At 43.6% G+C, this 21,330-nt stretch overlaps 1 protein-coding gene across 14 annotated transcripts in view; it reads left to right on the top strand.

The window, feature by feature from the left end:
* Positions 1-21,330, top strand: part of ARID1B (AT-rich interaction domain 1B) — a 491,955-nt gene that overhangs the window by 48,018 nt on the left and 422,607 nt on the right. For 9 of the 14 annotated variants that reach the window (XM_072767255.1, XM_072767244.1, XM_072767219.1 and 6 more), the window contains exon 1: positions 5,148-7,357. The exons of 2 other annotated variants lie outside the window; for them this stretch is intronic. In XM_072767255.1, the coding sequence (XP_072623356.1) occupies positions 5,474-7,357 (1,884 nt within the window). In that variant the 5' untranslated portion in view covers positions 5,148-5,473. Of the gene's footprint in view, positions 1-5,147; positions 7,358-21,330 lie in introns of those variants that run through there. 3 more of the 14 variants (XM_072767248.1, XM_072767212.1, XM_072767204.1) reach the window with 1 other exon arrangement.

The raw sequence follows: 21,330 nt of genomic DNA, 5'->3' as shown, positions 1-21,330 counted from the left end.
AGAGAGGAGACATCTGAGGGTCAGAGTAGATGTCAAGGATGGCCCATTGAATTTTAAGGCCTACACCAACACACCACAATGTGAAAATTTCCTTTAACTTAGGGAGAGAGAAAAAAGATTTATGCTTAACAACTCGGATGTTTTTAGAGGAATGCACTGATAAGCAAATTTCTTAATGAAATTGTCATTTTGTGTAGGGATGCACATAACCACGTCCTTTGTCCCTTGCCAGAACAATCAGGCAATTGTCAATAATTTACCCTTAAAGGTGCCCACTGGCTGTCTTAATGGACTGGGGACAAAGCAATGGGTAGAATAAAAATCACTCATGCATTGGGGCTCCTGGGTGGCTCAGTTACTTGAGTGTCCAACTCGTGGTTTCCGCTCAGGTCATGATCTCTGGATAGCAGGGTTGAAGGATGGAGTCTGTGTGGGATTCGGCATTCAGTGAGGAGTCCGCTTGTCCCCCACGTCCCCCCTCTCAAACAAATAAAATTAAAAAATAATCACACATGTACTACATTAATGCACGAGTTGTTTGTAATTTATTGTGCTTGAAGAATAGTTTTACTTTCTAAGTTTATGTGTACTATGAAGCAATTAATCACATATGAGAAAGACCCGGAAGGGCCTCAGAGAAGTCACTAAAATCTTTCTTTCCAGAAAATTAAGGTGTTTTGCTCTCCAAATGACTTACCTTTGTATTCTTGATTATTATACATGATCTCAAATAGGTTTACTTCTCAAGTAGTTACTTAAAAGAACTATAGTGGAGCTATCTATAAAGGGTCTTTATCCACACAGCAGGTTATCAGTGATAGAGGCCATACAGATGATTATGTGACATGACATAATTGTAGAAGGAGAGAGTATCGAAATGCACCTGTAGGTGCCCAATAAGATTTTGATGGGAATAAAACGAAAGAAATGTCATCATGCACATATCTGTCTAAAAGTAACAGAAAATCTCTAATCTAGGCTGTAGTAAAAATATTTATTACACAGCATTCAAAATGTGGATGGTCAAACGTAAGACAAAAAGTACAACGTTCTAAAATGCCAATAAGGTGTTTTTTAATGTATTTCACTGAAGTTACTATGTTTTTAAGGACTTGGGAGAGAAATTGTTAGTACCTTAATGGTAAATTTGATTTAAGGTTCTGGAAGTCTAGCCCCAACAGTGGTGGGTTCCCAGTGTTATGTCTGAACTGTGCCAGATTGAGGATTAGGGCGAGGTGCCTGGCTGGTGGCTGCCAACAAGGCATAGCTGCAGGGAATGTTGTTGGGTGGGGAGGTCTGAGCTTGCTTCTTTATTAGCCAAACCCTCTATGATATTTCAGGGCAGCCTTGCGTTTGTCTCCCCTACTGAGGACAGGGCCAAGATAATAAGAATTATCTTCTTATTCTCAAAGCATGTCACAAAGTAGGTTCAAGATAAATTTGTGAAATAAGTGTAGTTTATTCCCATCCAGGTTTATTATCCATGCTATACTACTCTTACTAAGTACAATGGTGCTACTATTCGTCAGAGTCCCCAAATTTATTTAAAGTATTTTTGCCTAGATTTTTTCTCAAATTCTAATTGAAAAGAAATTCTAATTGTTTGCCTCCTAAACTTTTGGACCACTGTTAATTTGCATAGTTGTTTCAAATCAAATGCTATGTCCCATATCTTGCGTTTACTCAGTTATTCACTGCTAACATCTAAATCAGAGAAGTGAAAAGGACAATTGTTTAGTGCTTTTTAAAGTCCCTGCCCAAGATCAGTAGGGAAATCCCATTAGCTCCATTCATCGCATTTCTCATAAATCTAAAAGGAAAGCAAGTATCCAAAGCCTTATTCTCTAATAGTTCTTATTTGTAAAACCTTGACAGGGCTTTATTCTAAATTGCTTCCAAATTACATAAAGAATACTGAGGAATATGATGGTTAGTGAATCGTGATAGTTTCAGTTATCGAATAAATAACCAGAATAGTAAAAGGGGACTAATCTGAAAGCAAACAGAATGATGGGCTACGACGACGATGAGGCAAAAAGAACAGAGCTGTGGCATTCTTCAACTACCATCTGGCTCAATCCTCTTGAAGTGGGCAAGTTGAAGAGTCTTTTATTTGGGCCCAAAACTTCTTCAAAAGGAGTATTTAAATATTAGTATTTTCATATAGTTAAAAAAAAAACCCAAACCCAAAACAAACCAAGCCTTTTTGTCGCCAAAATGGAGTGTTTAAGGAAATAACGGGTAATCTTCTGGCTAAACAGGAGGGCTCAGGGCAAGCCGTGGGTGGGACGTTGGCGGCAGGGGCACGGTGGCCATTTGCCAGCTTTCGGGTCTTCACCTCCGTCGGTTTGCGGTCGGAGTGACTTATTAAAGTTGTCATCATTGTTTGAAATTACACAAGAGGTGTAAAAATAGGGACTTCATTGGGAAAAATGTACCTGTTACTTTCTAGGGCCTTATTTCATCAAAGGAAACAATAATGGTAGCGTGGCCATATAGGATAATTGAGGCAAGTGATACAACAGAATTATCACCTCTGGTTCAAACTGTGCTTTTTTTTGTGAAATGTGAACCTGTTTCATCACTTTCTAACAGACCCCTGACAGTCCCTGTTTTTGCCTATTAAGCCATGGATTTTTAAATGAAACTCTGAGAGGCTTTTATTTTGTTTTCTTGAGAAGGTGTGTTTAAAAACTGTAAGTTGAATGAATAGGAGCCCACTACTTATCTTCAGCAAGGGTGCTTTAAAAAAGGTATTTTAGCATTCTCTGTGGTTTAAAAGACAAAACCAAGTCCTGCCGGCTTTGTGTTGTGCTTCTCTTTACAGACTGCAGTGCCTTCTGTCTGCTTTAGGGTGTGGCATCTGCCATTGGGGAGGAGAAACTGGCATGTGTCGCCTTTTATAGCAGGCTGATTTCATTGTGCTGGGGGCCTCTATTTCATAGCCTCTTGGTTCCAATCTTCTACTTGACTTGCTGAAACAAATGGAATTAAAAGAGATCTTGACTTATATATATTTTTTCTAGTTCCATGATTTTTCTATATGAAAAATATTTTTAAGAAAAAGGCCAGGGGGCTAAACTTGGGTGACTCATTTTTCCCCTCTCAGGATTAGTTGTGAAAATAAGCCACAAGATATGGCTACACCTGTTTAAATTGACTTGGACGTATTTTATCAATTTGGATAAATGCTTTCGTGTGACTGTATGTATATGTTTAGTTTGGGTCTAAATGTCTAAAAGCATAAATGTGTAGCTGATTTTAGAATATATGTGTTCACACACGAAACAGACATGTATTTATAGTTGCATATGAAAAACTTTAAAAATCCAACTTTTGTGGCGTACTGTGTATAATTAGTACGTATTTGAATGTATAAAGGGAGAAAATCCAGGAGAAAGTGTCAAAAAGGCACACTAACAAAGATGTAGTATTCTCTTGGCAAAAACTGATGAATGATTTGGCATGAATTCATCTTACAGTTCTGTTAGTCTCTCTTACACACAATGATATAACCCCTGTTTTCCAGCTGTTCGCATGGAATTGCGATTTGTTGTTTGTACACTCTATAATGACCCTTGGGTGTGCACCTGATTCCCCTCCCCCACCAATTAGCCACCAGTTTTTCCCCACCTATCTTTTTCTATTTAGTCATTAACCTATTTGCACTTGTGCAAGCAAATAAAAATAACCGCTGCAGGAGAAATAAACTAAAATGATCTTTATAGAAAGCTGAGGGATGAAGGGACTTTAGAAAACTATGTTCTCCCGTATGTATCGTTTCAGTTAGTGTGACCTCTTGGAAAGTTCTGGTTTCAAATGCTTTCTCTCCGTGAAAACGAGTTCCACACTAGTACAAGTGAGGCACTGCTTAGGTTCAGAAGGCCTGCTTGAAGACATCCCCAGGGTTACCAGGTGATGAATCCACAATAACAAAAACACTTAAAACACCCTAAAGTGCCAGAAGAGTAGGGTATTCTTAAAGGAACACGGTCCGAACCAGTTCTGCTCTAAGGCTAGATCTGACCCATCTTATATTTATTGGGTAGAACACGTATTTCTTCTAGTTTTGTTTCACATTGCTTAGAGATGAACTCCTATCCGGAGGGTTAATTGTGCACATTAACCTCTGAAATATGATGAAAGGCGTCGTACAGATTTATGAAGACACGAGATAAACTTCAGCTGTCCCTATTCTGGCACCGGTGGCTAAATTTCCATGTGCAAGCTGGAGCATCACACACACACCGGTCTACTTATTCGAAGACTTTCCCTTTAGAGGGAGGATAGACAAGCGCCTGTCGTTAAGAAAAATGCTGCTCTGGGAATACTTTTGCGTCGGCACTGATAAGCCTACAGGCATACAGAGGGTGCCTGGAAAGAAGTTACGTAAACGTCCTCTTTGGGGCAGGTGCCGTCCGTCTCTGCACTTACTGGGCGCTTGCTGTGTGCAGGACACGGCTCTCCCCGACCCCACGCGGCTGACCTTCCCCGAAACTCTTTCCTCCTCTCGCAAGTTTTGGAGAAGTTGTGGGAATTACACCGATGGCCCCAAATCGAGGCAGAGCGGCTAACGTTCTGGGGGAAAAAAAAAAAAATTACATAACTCCTGGGAGAGGCAGTGCTTTTTTTTTTTTTTTTTTTTTTTTTTTTTTTTTTTTTGCGCGGATCGCCCAAACATTTTGCTCCTCCGAACCCCGGAGGGCAACCGACAACTTTGCTCCCCAGCCCTTCTCCCTCTTTTGTCTGCTCGTCAGACTCGTTTTCCACCTTTGTATCGTTCCTTTTAGACGTGAAAACAAACACGCGAACGGCCGGTTGGCAAGGAGACGGGGCGCGAGGGGAGACAGCGCAGCCCGCCGCCGCCCCAGGCCGCCGCGCTCCGGGCGCCTGCGGAGCGGGCCCCGGCCCCAGCCCAGCCCAGCGCAGCCCAGCCCAGCCCAGCCGTGCCCTGCCCTGCCCAGGCCAGCCCTGCCCGCGGCGGCGGGCGCGGGGCGCGGGGCGGCCGGGGGCCCGCGAGGCTGCGCCGGGCGGCGGCGGCGGCGGCGGCGGCGGCGGCGGCGGCGGCGGGGCGGCCCGCGCCGAGTCCAGTCCGCGTTTTGCGAGTGCCCGCGAGCAATCAGCCAGAAGTGGATAATAGTTGCTCGGGCTCGCTCGGCTCCCTCGCATGCCGGGCTGGGCCCGACAGGCTCAGTCAGTCGTGTATTTACCCATATCCGGGTGAGAGAGGAAAAGAGAAAAGTTTCATTTAAACCTGAACTAAAAACTTTGACCATGAAATCACACAGCGGGAGCAGGCCCAGACCGTAAGGCGTGACTCCCGGTGCGGCTCCGGCGGGGCCTGTGGAGGGGGAGGGGGCCCGCTCGCCTCCCGTCGGGGCGTGTGGATGCGCACAGGAGGGGCCGCCGACTAAAAAGTGGGTTTTATTGTCTCCCCCCGCCCCCCGCCCGGCCTCGCCACGCCGCGGCGATCATGGCCGCGCGGGCAGCAGCGGCGGCGGCGGCGGCGGCGCGGGCGCGGACGGGCAGCGGCGAGCGGCGGGCGCCCCCCGGGCCGCGGCCGGCGCCCGGGGCCCGGGACCTGGAGGCGGGGGCGCGCGGCGCGGCGGCGGCGGCGGCGGCACCGGGACCCATGCTGGGGGGCGGCGGCGACGGCGGCGGCCTGCATAGTGTGCACCACCACCCCCTGCACCCCCGTCACGACCTGAACATGGCCCATAACGCGAGCGCGGCGGCCGCCGCCGCCAGCTCTCACAGCGCCAAGAGCGGCGGCTCCGAGGCGGCTCTCAAGGAGGGTGGAAGCGCCGCCGCGCTGTCCTCCTCCTCCTCCGCGGCGGCGGCGGCGGCGGCGGCGGCGGCGGCGGCGGCGTCCTCCTCTTCCTCCTCGTCGGGCCCGGGCTCGGCCATGGAGACGGGGCTGCTCCCCAACCACAAACTGAAAGCCGTTGGCGAAGCCCCCGCCGCAGCGCCCCACCAGCAGCACCACCACCACCACCATGCCCACCACCACCACCACCATGCCCACCACCTCCACCACCACCACCACGCACTACAGCAGCAGCTAAACCAGTTCCAGCAGCAGCAGCAGCAACAGCAGCAGCAGCAGCAGCAACAGCAGCAGCAGCAGCAGCAGCAGCAGCAACATCCCATTTCCAACAACAACAGCCTCGGCGGCGCGGGCGGCGGCGCGGCTCAGCCCGGTCCCGACATGGAGCAGCCGCAACATGGAGGCGCCAAGGACAGTGCCGCGGGCAGCCAGGCCGACCCCCCGGGCCAGCCTCTGCTGAGCAAGCCGGGCGACGAGGACGACGCGCCGCCCAAGATGGGGGAGCCGGCGGGCGGCCGGTTCGAGCACCCGGGCCTGGGCGCCCTGGGCGCGCAGCAGCCGCCGGTCGCCGTGCCCGGGGGCGGCGGCGGCGGCGGCGGCGGCGGCGGCAGCGGCGGCGGCGGCGGCAGCGGCGGCGGCGGCCCCGCGGCCGTCTCGGAGTTTAATAATTACTATGGCAGCGCTGCCCCTGCTAGCGGCGGCCCCGGCGGCCGCACTGGGCCTTGCTTTGATCAACATGGCGGACAACAAAGCCCCGGGATGGGGATGATGCATTCCGCCCCAGCCGCCGCCGGAGCCCCCAACAGCATGGACCCCCTGCAGAACTCCCACGAAGGGTACCCCAACAGCCAGTACAACCATTATCCGGGCTACAGCCGGCCCAGCGCGGGCGGCGGCGGCGGCGGCGGCGGCGGCGGAGGAGGAGGAGGAGGAGGAGGCAGCGGAGGAGGAGGAGGAGGAGGAGGAGCAGGAGCGGGAGCTGTGGCGGCGGCGGCCGCGGCGGCGGCGGCAGCAGCAGCAGGAGGCGGCGGCGGCGGCGGCGGCGGCTATGGGGGCTCGTCCTCGGGGTACGGGGTGCTGAGCTCCCCCCGGCAGCAGGGCGGCGGCATGATGATGGGCCCCGGGGGCGGCGGGGCCGCGAGCCTCAGCAAGGCGGCCGCCGGCGCGGCGGCTGGGGGCTTCCAGCGCTTCGCCGGGCAGAACCAGCACCCGTCGGGGGCCACCCCGACCCTCAACCAGCTGCTCACCTCGCCCAGCCCCATGATGAGGAGCTACGGCGGCAGCTACCCCGACTACAGCAGCCCCAGCGCGCCGCCGCCGCCGCCGCCGTCGCAGCCCCAGTCCCAGGCGGCGGCGGCGGCGGCGGCGGGGGCGGCGGCGGGCGGCCAGCAGGCGGCCGCGGGCATGGGCTTGGGCAAGGACATGGGCGCCCAGTACGCCGCTGCCAGCCCGGCCTGGGCGGCCGCGCAACAAAGGAGCCACCCGGCGATGAGCCCCGGCACCCCCGGCCCGGCCATGGGCAGATCCCAGGTAACCCCCGCGCCGGCCGGGCCTGCTTCCGCCGCGGCGGCCTCGCCGCGCGCCTCGAGCCCGACTTTCTTTCTTTCCGCGTACTTTTTCCGCGTCTTCTGCCGGGGGGGAGGCGGGGGCGAGGCGCCCAAAGCCATTTTAACTCGCGGCTGCCTCCCTCGGAGGCTGGGCGGCGCGCGGCGCCCGAGTGCGCGGCGCGGGGCCCGGGGGCCCGGGGAGAGGGTCGCGCCGAGGCCCGGGACGCCCGCCGGGACGCGCGGCCGCCCCCCCCCCCCCCACCCGCCCCGGGCGCGGAGCCGTGCGCGGAGCCGGGGACTGCGCGCCCAGGACGCGGCGTGGGCGCCGGGGGCGGCCCGGGCGGCTTCGGTAACCAGATCGGCGCTCCCGGCCCGCCGGGTCGAGGGAGGAATATTGACCCCGACTCCTCGGTGAGCGCCCGCGACCAGCTTTAAACTGGGAAAAGAACGAGGAACTTTGTCCTACCTCCAGCCACACCGCGTTTCCCTCTTAACCTGCAAGGTGAAGGCAGAGGGGGGAGGAAAGCAAAGGAAAAAAAAAAAAAAAAAAGAAAGAAAGAAAGAAAAAGGTTAGCTTTGTGGCCACCGAGGGTGTTTTTCGTAGTTGTGCCCGGCTATTCGGAGATACTCGGTGCGAGCTTTGAGTTTGAGTGCTTCGTAGCAAAAATAACACCCCGGTTTACAACGACGTGGAGGTGAGAGAGATTCTAAAATTAATCGATTCATTCCCGAGAATAGCCAGGAAATCCATTATTTTTGGCTTCCAGGCTGCTCGAAAGGAGTCACCTTCAACAGGATAGGCTGTGCTAAAGGAACGCATTCCGGTTAAATGGAACTTAATTTTGATCACGGATCAGGCATGCATTTTATTCGGCGAGTCCAGGAAAATAGCAGACCCGTGAAAATGGATCTTTTTGGATCAGATTTATTTGGGTTTTCTTTGATTTGCTGTCACCCAGGTCCTACAGCGTTATTAGGAAGTGTCCTGCACTCTTGCTGTCTCTTGCTCGTAGGCTGAGCCTAAAGACTGACTTGATCTCCTTTGCAAGGTTTGGAATTTGAATTGTGGAGGTAAACTGGCTGTAATAGTCTCCAGACAGCTGCCTCTGAGTTGACATCTAATCTGCCATCTGATTGGCTCCCCTCTCACCATTGGGCATTTAGCACTGCTGATGTAAATAGAAGTGCTGAGCAGTACAGTCACAAAAATTCTTGCCACAAATAATAACTGAGCTCTATTACAAGCAGATGTAAGGTGGAATATTATTTGAAGCTTAAGTTATTACGAATCATAGTTATTAATAAGAGGATTAAATACTGAAAACATTATGCTGGTGTCCAGCAGATTGGGCATTTACAAAATTCCAGGTCTTTGACAGTCTTAAACGTGGACACAGCAGATATCACGGACTTTGATTGTAAGATGAGAATACGGCAATTGAAAAACTATTAAACCAAAGATTTTTACCGATTCTTGGATTCGTAAAGCTTTGATGAAAGCTCCCTTTACAGATTAAACTCTGCAAACAATGGGTTGTCGGCACGACGCAGTTTAAAATAAAAAATTAAAACGTTTAAAAATTCCCAGGTTCTGATATGCGGCGGTATCTTTTAGTGACACTTAATTAGCTTTATAACAAGATGAGAGCTGTATTTCTAGTAATGTGTGTTTTAACCATTCCGATCGTTTAAAGATGTTTGTAGATGAGAAGTTTCAAATTGATGTGATATTCAGAAGTCAGGAAGTGAGGAAACTAATTCTGCAGACAATAATCAAAGGGGAAAAATGGATAATCTCGAGAAATACTAAAAATTATTTTACATTGGCTTCTGATTTGGAAATATAGAAATGCTCTAGGAATTTTTTTCTTTTTAATTTTGTTAGGTTTGGTGATGTGAGCCTTATTTGAAGTGCTCACACATGTGTTAGGGAAACTATCACATGCAAGCTGTGCTGGGTGTGTTTATTCCAAATAATCTTTCTTTCTTAGACATCTTAAATGCTGTGAAAGCTTTTAAAATTCTGACTTGTTAGAAAGGAATTAACAGTGGTTGTAATCTGTGTTTTTACGCAGCTTATTTATTTTAGGAAGGTGTATTTTAATAATAATCATGTCTTAGAGGAGAGATGTGTCAGAATGGACACAGGACTGAATTTAACAGATAATCATGTGAATCCCCAGCTGAGGACATTAGTGTCCACTGCTTTTAAATCTTTAGTTACTGGAGTTGTACTTTTAATGAAAATAGATTTTCCTACTCTTGATAGAAAATTTGTAATATCAGTTTTTATCTTTGATTCACACAAGATGAAGAAGCCTTGTGCAAATAAACCGATGTAATTAATTTTAAAAAGATTTATTTTGTCAGCTTGCTTTTAAAGGAATAGTTTGAGATTCACATCTTTGTACACTAGAACGGAAGGATGATAGAGGCAGATGTAGGTAGGTCCTTGTTACTTTTAAGTATTATTTCTTAATGGTACCAATCATTTTAAGTATTTTGATGTTTTGGAATGAGAGTGAATCCATTATGTCCTCAGTGTGACCCTTGGGAATAGCTTTTTTATTTTTGAGGGGGAAGAAGAAAAATGCTGGGCATATGACCTAGATTCACAGATTTCTTTTAGGTACTCTGCCGTGTAATGTGTGGAATGTGTCTTTTTTATATTTTTCCGTTTTGGAAGGCTCATATTTATTTAGTATTTGTTATGATTATGATAAATAGTTATTTGTCCAAAATATTAAATTACTATGTAATTATAGGTCATAAAGTACTATTAAATCATGTTGTTAAATGATGAAATTTTCTTGTGGCTTTAGCACATTTAGTTTCATTTTTGGTTTTAGGAATGGTTTATATTGGGTGGCAAACGTTTGTGTAATTGGAAGCAAAACATGTATGTATTGTACTGGGGGCATCTTTTTGAAAAGTGAAATAAGCCATTTTATGATAGTTTGTTTACTGGGTTTTTGTAAGATAAAGTATTTGGAGAGAGTAGTCTCAAAAGGAATACTGAGGTCTACTCACGTAACCAGGATTTTGTAATGTCCACATTTGTGCTGAATTCCATTAATGCTATTTTAACCTTAGTTTTATAGAATATAATGCAGCGTAATAAAAAGAGCCTTATTTACCATTAAAAGAAGTGACTAAGTGGCTTACAAAGCAGGAAGTTACAGACTGGTTCCTGATTACCTTAAAATTTGTATAAGATATATTATAGCATCACATCGTTCCCCACTTCCCTCCCAATGAAATTTTACCCTATCTGATGTTTTAAATCTTGTAAAGAAATTACTGTGCTCTAAATTGATATATTTGCTGAGATCTTGCTGGCTGGCTGGCTGTTCTGTCGTCAGAGAAGGTGGAATTGGCAGCTGTGGTCATAGAATAGGCCTATCCTTGAAAAAAAAAAAAAAAAACCACGAAAATACAACAAAAATGTTTACAGTTTTCTGCTTTCTTAGGTTACCTGGAATGAAATTATGCACGGTTTAAAATTGTTTTCTTTGGATATTCTCATTTCTGTTTACTTACTTTGGATGATTTAAAAAAAAGTGATAACTACTCTTTAAGACAGCTATCACTTAATGTTTATATGAACACAAAATTGGTAAGTGTATCCCAGGGAACGTCATATTTTTTACCTTGGGTCTATGCTGAAAAACCTTAATTTCCGTTTTTTCTTTGGTTTTGCGTTTTACTTATATCTAGGAATGAATTTTTGGCAGGGCTTTTTCTACTTGTACCATTATCCCCGGCATCATATTGTATCAGAAGTATCACAAGTATGTTGTGGAGATGGATATAATCCAAGTCACCCTTTGACACTTATACTACTGTACTTTTCCTCTAAATGTCATTTTCTTTCATTAGAATTGAGAGAATAATATCTTCTCTCTGGTATAAACATGGTATTGATTTTGGTTTGAGAACCAATTCTAAAAACGTAAGAGAGTATAGAGGAAGACTCATAAATTCATTTGGTAGTTTTACCAGACACATATTTTAAAGAAAACAGGTATAAGAGAATGGGGTCGAGTTTTCAGTTCTATTTCTTATTAACCGACTGTTACTTTATAATTTGGGGCAGAATTTATTTTAAAAAAAGGCTTCTGATGTAACAGGAACTTATTTCTGTAGGATAAATACCAATATGACAGGCAAACTGAAAAGGTGATCATTTCGTTTATTTATACCCTGTTCTGTCCTGGGAAGAGAGTGGTTTGATTTAAAATTTGTTGGGGGGGGGGTGTCTCTCTGAAATTTTGTTACTTATTTTGAAGATTGATTTGGGCATGTAATTTTGGATGTATTGCATTGGGAACTATATTAGCTTTTTGCCCAGTGTCCAAAATTTAGAGGCTTTTCTCACTATAAGACTTGACACTGCTCAGTTAATGGATCTTGTGTACTTTGATCCATCATTGAGGAAAAGGAACTAATAATTCACTTGTGTCACTTTCATTTTGGCTTATGTGTAGATTTGTAAATTTGAGGGTTATATTTATATTTGAGAGAACTATTGTGTATCACTTAAGACAACATATTTATGGAAGCTCACGAGGAATGTTAATAAAACTCAAATTCTGTTATTTTTTTGAATTAATTAAATTTTCAAAATGGATGTTACAAAATTTTTATGACATTTTATAATGCTCTTTATAATATATGGGCCACTTCCACATCTTAGGCTTTTTTGGAATTGGATCGTTGTTGGTCTCTGGCCTTTTCTGAGGTGTTCTTCATCAGATTTGTGTAGATGCTCTGTGGATGTGTAAAGTAGAGCCACATACTCGCTCTATGTGTGTGTGTGTGTGTGTATGTGTGTGCATGCATGCACAGGCACTTGAGGCTGAGGGATCCCTGTTTGACTTCTCTGTGTGTGCGGGGAGAAGTATCAGGCACAGCTGCTTATCCTCCAAGGATGTATATATTTATCGTAGATGTAGAACTATTACACAATATTGCTCTTTACCATTTGGAGGCTATTTGCGCAAGGCTAGGTGGCTTCTTTTGGTTTCATTGGGTGATTGAGTAGATTAATTTTGATCTAAAAACTCTATACCTTAATGACTTTTTCTCAGAATTTTGATGAAAAGAAGGTGATACAGGTATTGGTACTGAGGTATCATTAAGTATCCACTTATTTTGCTTTATGCTAATGAAGGAATGAGTAGAATTGTTGATACGAGCATACTGTAGTTTTAACTTAACACTTCACACTAATTGAGTGACTGAGTGACTTTATCAGAGTAAAAGATATGTTTCCACAGTAAGTTTTCAGCAAACATGTTCTATTTTTCAAAGGCTTTAACGTGGAGTAATTCTAAAAAAACTATTTCCTTAGATTTACTTATTTGAATGGGATCCAATAGGCAGTTTTCAGACCCACTTCTGAAGGGATCAGTGCCAAGAATATTAGAAGGCTACTGAGTGTGACAGATGAACTAATGATGAAATTAATTTGTTCCTTGAGTGATATTTATTGCTAGGAAAGAGACCAAAGCTCTAAATCTTAAGCATATCCGGTTTACCCATAGACACTCTTATTTTAGGTAGGTGGCAGCAGAATCTGGACTAGATTTGTCGTATTGAGGCATTCCTTTTGAGGGATCCCTGGGTGGCGCAACGGTTTGGCGCCTGCCATTGGCCCAGGGCGCGATCCTGGAGACCCGGGATCGAATCCCACATCGGGCTCCCAGTGCATGGAGCCTGCTTTTCCTTCTGCCTGTGTCTCTGCCTCTCTCTCTCTCTCTCTCTGACTATCATAAATAAATAAAAATAAAATTTTTTTTTTTTTTTTTAGATTTGTCGTATTGAGGCATTCCTTTTGAATTGAATGAGATTTAGCTTTTGCTCATCATCTTCTGTAGGATGCTCTTCTCAATGTCTTGTTTGGGCCTTGATGAAAGATGAAACTTGAGAATCAGGCAAGTTGTTATGTACTAGGTAGCTCTGGAAGGGAAGCCATATTTGATGAAATCCAGAAGAAAATCTTAGGCCACATTTTTAAGAATATGAGATGCTAAAAAAATTATATGTGTATTTTTATTGTGATAAAATATACAGAAGATAAAATTTACTGTTTAACCATTTTTAGGTGTGCAGTTTAGTGCCATGAAGTCCACTCACGTTGTGCAGCCATCATTGCATCCATTTCCAGAACTTTTCATCTTCCCAACTGAAATAAAAAGCGTCATGTCAGACTTCCACATTGTTAGTTATTAATGCATATTGTAAGCGAAATAATCTTCATTTTGGAGCCATTAATCTTGCTTCTTCATAGTTTGTTAGTAAATCCTTTCTCAGATGTTCCCTAGCAGCACTAATGCTGCGTGTGTGTGTGTGTGTGTGTGTGTGTGTGTTTACTCCACTACTTCCTCCCAGTTTTGATTTGGGGGTGATCTTCCCAGGTTTTGTCTGTTTGGAAATGTGTTTTGTGTAGGTTAGTTGTTTCATTGTCAGGTCATTAAAAGTTTAAAAGCAGCTTTTTGAAGACTTTCTGTATAAAGGTTTTGGGATACTTTGTTGAGAGAAGCCTGGTATATTTGGTTAGATAATAGGACATGAAAATGAACTGTTAGCAGGATTTTCCCCCTTTATTTCTCTCATCTTTTACATGTTAGCCTATTTTTTAAATTACTGGTTTTATCTTTCTACTATTAGTGAAAATTATTTACAATGATCATTTTTTTTCCAGTTGTGTTTTAAGTTTTGGGCCATCCCAGCCTACCAAGCCTGAGCAAACAATAAATGCATGTGTTGCTGTGTCTTTTTTCTTAGTGTTCTGTGCCCCAAATTTGTGCTCCCCCCTTAAGTTTTTAATTTGTAGTCTTTTGCAAAACTGTAGAAATAAATTTGTATGTGGAAAAATTCCTAAATTAAGATGATTGGTCTTTTAATTAAATTTATAGGCAGCTGGTTAGTCTTACGAACAGGCTTTTTTTGTGTGTAAAATCTGGGATTGTATTTTAGCTGCTATTGATGCTGGTATGTTGTTACATCTTTAGACAATCAGTTGTGTACATTAATACTGAGTTCCACAGAGGACACAGAAATTGAACTTTAAGACTGTGTACTTGGAAATAATGATTTCTTAAAGTGTAAACATTTAGCATTTGTGTGTGCTAGGAGATGTATGTTAGATAAGTATCTACTCTGGATGATCAGTTGGCAAATATTTATTAAGCACCCATTTTCTTCATCAGTCCTGTGCTGGACACTGACAGTAGCTAGGGTCTGGGGATTGCTGCTGCTCCTGTGTGTGGTTCAGGGAGACGTACTGCCAAAGCCTGCTCCCACTGAACCTGGGCATGGCATTTTTGGCATTGTCGACTTAGAACTGGTTCAATTAAACAAAGTGCAAATAGCAACCATGTGGGTCAGCAGTCTGTTGGCCTGCTTTTTTGGGTGGGGGAGTGGATTTTGGCAAAACAGATAATCGTAGATTGTTGTGATATAGTTGATGTGAGCTAGTGACTATTTTTCCATTACGACCAATCAATTACTGGCTTTGTGCCACAGCAAAATAAAGATTCCACTATAGAAAATAATCACTAAAAAGAGGAAAATATCACTTTGAAATGTATATAGAATGGTCCTTTTTCCTTTTCTCAGTTTTCTACATTACATAGGCTCTTGGAAAAAAGTTAAAACAGTCTGCTCAGATTTAGGAAGATACTTGGATTGCTGGAGTATTTTTGGTAACTGTTTAGATAATGTATGCTGGCTGAGGAGTAAATTCAGCTACTGCTTCTGGGTCCTGAAATAAACCTTTCAGAAAGCGAGGCATTGATGATTAGTGGAGGCTGTTCCAGAATTCTTAGTATCTCCTGTTTCTTTTTGTGCTCAGCATCTTAGAAGTTAAACCACTCACTATACTCCATAGCCTTATTTTGAAATGACTGTTAATTCTGAAATTTGTCTAGAATTTGGCATCTAATTTCTGAAAATTGAAGAAGCAAATTTTAAGATTCTGTGACCACTTATTATATATATCAAGCTGTAACCCCATTTTAATATCCTTTAAATTTTCTGCTTTCTGTTCGTATTTTTTTTTTTACAATAAATTCACTTTACCCAATGAATTATAAATGACCTTGGAAATAGAAATGTAAAACATTGCTACTGCTGAGCAAGAATCTGTCTGAAGAAGCAGACATATTTCTAAGGGAACCGGTATGTTTGTTGTATATTAGTTTATTTCTGTGGTTCTGAGGATTTACGAGAGAATGTGAATATATTACAAGGCATCCTCATGTAATGGAGAGATTGTGAGCTTGGAGTTGGTAAGAGTTTGGTTCACTTGTAGGCTTGGGTGCCCATTTTCTCTGAGATACGACCAAGGCTGTTTCTTGATGTGAAATGTTGCCTGCTAGATAGGGCTGTCCCTGAGGTCATCTCTGTAAACAGTGACATTGTTGTATGAGGTACCTCTTTTTTTCCTACCTGTCTTCCCATGGTGTAGTGAACCCTGAGTTCTTATTCTTTGCCTGGCCCTGCTACGCTTCAGGGTGTGGTCGCAGATAAGCCGCTGCCTCCATCAATTAGGTGACCCCAGTCCCTCCCAGCTGCAAAATTCTGTGCTGCTTTGAATTTTAAAAAATACAGTGCCTCATCAGCTATGCACCACTGAACATCTTATTAAACTATACTAGATCCAGGACATGTTCAGTGAATATAAACTGAGGCCTGTGCAAATATACAGATTTTGTGAATACCGCTGCAATTTCCCTCACAGAATGTAGTTTTGTACTGATTGGGACTCTTGTAAACAATTATATGAATTGGTTTTGGTTGACCAGTAGAGCCCATGGTGGATTGATGTCCTTGGGTCTAAGCTGCTGCCTCACTATTCCATCCTTAATATTAATCAGTGAATTCTGAGACTTCCTATCTTATACTTGGACCTTTCTACTTTCATGATCTGCAAAAAATGACTGGCTTTTTAGGGCAAGTACTTTTTGCAAAGGAACGAAGTTTTAAAATATTAAAACTAGGTTTTGGGATTCTGAGTGGTGGACAGTGGTCTCTGATTCATGGTTAAGTAACTTCTGTGTCTATTTCAACTTCACTGAATACGTGATTCACATTTGGTCCTTAACATTCTAATTTACTTCACATGTCAGGGAGGCTTAGGGTTGCTCTCGAAGAGTCAACGCAGAGAATGTCAAATCTGAGAATGCTAGGGGCCTGCCTCAAATATGTAGGTAGAGAGAAAGAGGTTTTTTTCTTTTTTTCTTTTTTGTTAATACTGAGATTTATAAAAGTATCAGGGACAAAATTTAATTCTATTATGAACAAATACTTACTCTGAGCACCACTTGGTGCTTAAGATACAAAGAGTAAATATAACATATGATCCATAATTTTCCCTAGTGAATTATCATAGACTCCTGGTGTTTTACAAAGTGGAAATTAAAATGAATGGCTACATTATTCTCCTGCAGTTCTATGCAGAAAGACTATATCCCTCAAAGTGCATCATCTAAGAACTATTTGAAGAAAAGTTGATAATGTATCCAAACAAAATTTCCTGATGGGTATATTATACATTTCCAACATTAGTTTCAAGAAAATTTGTTCAGTTAGTGTTTCATGATTTTATGTGGAAGGTCCGTGTACTTGGGAGATATTTCTTAGTTCTTGATGAGAAAGTGATCTTAATTTGAATTTTGTTTTGGGTATCATCTGGTGATTTTTATCTAAAGAAATGATTTTATAGTGTCTGTAGAATTCAGTTCCTTTACCTTCACCGTATTGAATAATCTCTTGTGTGTTAGGGCCTTTTAACTATGGCAAGAACCCAGGGCATCAGGCAGATGTTTGTGGAGAGCCTACTGTGTGCCTGGTACCATGGTGGATGGTAGATTCCTGGATGACAGGGGCATGAATCTTGATGAATTGACAATGCAATGACTAAGGAGAAGTAAAAATGCTACAGAATACAATGTCAGTGGTTCAGTGGGAGTAGTGCTGATGTTAGTGGGACATCCCCAAGAGACTAGACTGGGGTGGGAGCATAAGGAAGAAGGCTCTGTGCACTAACTAAGGTTTGAGACACCTGGTTAGTGAGTGTATTTTAACCAAGCTAGGAGGCAAGGGCAAGAACCACAGGTGTGCGGGTTAGAGAACTGGGAAGATTGGACATTGACTACCTGTATGACCTTGGGTGAGTTACTTTACCTCCCTGATCCCTGAGGTTTAAAGTTCCCTCATGTCTAAAGAGATGGGAAAGTAGACCTAACCTATGGAATTGTTTTTGGGAAATACACTTGACAAAGTACTGGCATACTACCTGGCAAGGAAAGGGATGTTTTCACAAAGTAACAAAGGATTGTATTTTCTCAGGGACAAGGAATGAAATTGAGTTAGATGTGATTCTGTATTAGTTAATTTAACAAGTTGACTTAACAGTTTATTAGTCTTTCAGAACAAATAGGTTAACATTTGAAGGTTATTTCTAGTCCAGACGGTTTTAGTTTTTTATTGCCTGATGTGTCTGTACCTTGCCAAGTGTTTAGGGAAAGTGAGTGATGGGGCAGTTGATCACATTTCTAAAATGTCTGCTGTAGTTTGCCATCTTTTTATAGTCATATTTTTTTAACTGGTAAGGAAAAACAAATTCAGAAGATCGATAATTGGGGCATTTAATTTCACTGTCATCAACAAACATTTATCGACCTTGGTGTAGGGGCACTGTACCAGATAAAAAGATACTGGGAATACTTGAAAATTGAAAAGCATCATGTCATTCATTGGTTAGTGTAGAGGAATATCCTTAGATTACAAAGTGATTATTGGTGATTACAATAAATAAGATAGTTTGTAGAATATTTTTATTTTACCTACTAATCCATTTAATTAGAAACTTGGATTGAATAATTTTGGCCTAAAGCAATTTAAATTTTGAATCGAAGGAAATCAGTGCTTGGCAGACAACTTGCAAATTGGTGAAATGGATCTTTTGCTTTTAATTGATTTTCTCCATGTGTTGAAGAAGTAGTTTATTATTGTTAACTGTTGAAAAGTTTTAAAAATTATAGTCACATCTGTTAAGATTTTGCTGGGTTTGAAAGTCTTCCCTTTCCCCGCTCCCCCCCCCTTTTTTTTTTAAAGATTTTATTTATTCATGAGAGAGAGAGAGAGAGAGAGAGAGAGAGGCAAAGACACAGGCAGATACACAGGCAGAGGGAGAAGCAGGCTCCCTCCATGCAGGGAGCCTGATGCAGGACTCGATCCCAGGACTCCAGCATCACGCCCTGGGCCGAAGGCAGGTGCTCAACCGCTGAGCCACCCAGGGATCCCCGCTTTCCCCACTCTTGATGCCAGCCCCCTTTCATTTTCATTTGGCTGCGCAGAAAGAACACTCAGGAAGGTACACGCTAGAGCCGACAGAGAGAGGCTTCGGGAGAGCCTGGGTTTCTCCCCTGGTATCCATCATGTGTGGCAAGACTTGGTTTGCCTCCTCCATTGAGACGTTTGTCAGAAGTATGTGTGCGTTAAAGCAGTAGTGCTTTACTTTTATTCAGCAATTAATTAGTGAAGATAGGATGTGAAAAGCAGTTTTGTGTTTTGTCTTTTATTGTGCATTAAGTTCCTATAGTTTTCCATATTGCTATATTATTAATGAGGGGGGAGAGAAGAATGAGGGGGGAGAAGATTAATTTTATTTAAGACAGTCATGTTCGGGTAACATAAAGGAATGTGCTTTTTTAGTCTTAACTACCCTTTCCTGGTGTTTCATGATTCTTTGAAAAAGTAATGCAAAGAAGTTGTAATCAGCTGTTAGGATATTTGAGCCAACTGGTTGTCAATATGTTGAAGTTTTATTCTTGGTGTGTCTAGAAACTTCATATAAATGCCTTTTATGAAGAAGGAGGTGTACTAGCCTGGCCAAACTGGTAAAGCTGAAATCTGGATTTGATTTGCATATGTGGTATTTTTTAGGGACTTGCAAAGTTTCACACATGAAATAAACTAGGTAGTGTGTACGGCATCACATGATCAAAATATTTTTCCCCTGACTGCTGCCAGAAGCTATCTATTGCTTTTCAACAATCTTACTTGTTGGGCATCATGCCAAGATGTTTAAGACAACCCCTTACGTGAGCTGTTCCATTCTTAACCTCTTTGACTGAAGTGCCGTGACCTTCACATATGTAGATTAGCCATGTGCTCTGTGAATTGAAACTTGCTGCCTCAGGAAGAAAGGGTTTTTCTTTTTATTCCACTGGGAATTTGACAGCCATTCATCCCTGACCTGGGCAGAGGTAATGCAAGGAAATTGGATTCAAATGGAACGTGGACAGATAACACGGGGAGGCAGCAAGCTTTCTACCTACGAGGATGAAAATATCCCGTGGTACAGATAATGTGCTGATGCGAAGGATCTGAAAAGCAACAGATACAGAGAGAGAGCAATAGATAAATGTAGGCATTTTGAAACAGTGTCCTTTTAAAAAAGGAAATTGTCATTATGGGCATTTCTAATTAGCTTTGACTCTATTCTTTCTCTTCTTTTCCTACTTAAGTTTTTGAAATCCTTTTCTCATTTAAAAAAAAATGTCTTTACATGACTTGAGAATTAAATAATGAGCAAGCGTGGACTTACATACATTTAATCCAGATGAGTCTCTCAAAAGTGGAAGTCATTAGAAAGTTGGAGAGATGAGTGTATTGTATCACCTGTATCTCAGCAAGTTTCTTTGTCTTTACGCTGTAAAATTTTGAGGTGAATTGATACTCAGTTTTACTCATATGAGAGTTCTACTGAGTTTTGTGATGATTACAAATAATTAGTGAACAAAAATAATGAATTTTTGTATTTTTATTAGGCAACTAGTTTTAAAGAACATTCACCTTTGCTTTGTTAGTAAACATACTTGAAATTAAAGTAAGAGTCTGTATAAATAGTAGTCATGACACTTGATTAGGTTGATATGACAGAGTGTGAGAAGGAAAGTTCTCATTATAAGAATAATGGGTCTGAAGTGGTACTCCAACTGGTTTCTTAGCAAAAGGAGGGGATGATTAGGGCCGTCTGAAATTTATGAGTGCTTTTGTGTGGCTTTCAGGGCTGAGCCTTTCCTGTGTACATTAGGGCTTGTGAAATATTATGGGTCAGAGCATTCATTCCGGGCTCTGTGGGAGGTATTGTTGATACCCAGCCCATTCTAGGGGGTGCAAAAGAGGACATCGGTGTGGGGAATGTGCTTAGTGGATACAATAAAGCGAGAGGAACACACAATTATCCCTTGAGTTGAGGAAGACTTGTTTCTTTCCATATGAGGACTAATAAACAAATTAGGAAAAGTATCTGGTTATGATCATGCAGAATGTGGGGCCTTTCATGCATTTCTGGTCACACGGCAGACAGAAGGAGTGATAGTCCATGGGTGGCAGGACTCAGATCTCACCAGCTTGTTTATGTGCAGTTGTGAAGATGGAGCAGCGAGTCCAACCCCCAGAGAGGGGAGTGCAGGGTCCAGGGGAGGTGGGGCTTGCCCTAGAGGAGATAGAGCAGGAAAGGAGCAAGGCAGGCCTGTGATTCCTTTCCGCCTGGATAGGTGTGCAGCTCACCACCCTGCCCCAGGACAGCACACAGCTGGGTACAGGTGAGGCGGAAGGAAGAGTAGTGAATCAGCAGCCAAACCTTAAAGGATTTTTCTCGTTTCTTTTTTAATGGTGGCCTGTATTAAGACTGTTTTGTGGGACCCCTGCATGGCTCAGTCAACAGACTGAGGCTCTACCTTGGGCTTAGGTCATGATCTCAGGGGCCTGGGATTGAGTCTCGTGTCAGGTATTCTGCTCTGTGGGGAGTCTGCTGCTCCCTGTCTCTCTGCCTGCTGCTCCCCTTGCTCCTGCTCTCTCTGTCAAATAAATAAAATCCCCTCCCCCCAAAAAAGACTGTTATGCGGGGGCACAGGAAATCAGCCTCTCCTTGGAGTC

Source organism: Vulpes vulpes, chromosome 1 (assembly GCF_048418805.1).
Source record: "Vulpes vulpes isolate BD-2025 chromosome 1, VulVul3, whole genome shotgun sequence".
Lineage (NCBI taxonomy): Eukaryota > Metazoa > Chordata > Mammalia > Carnivora > Canidae > Vulpes > Vulpes vulpes.
This window is presented reverse-complemented; position numbering and strand designations above follow the sequence as displayed.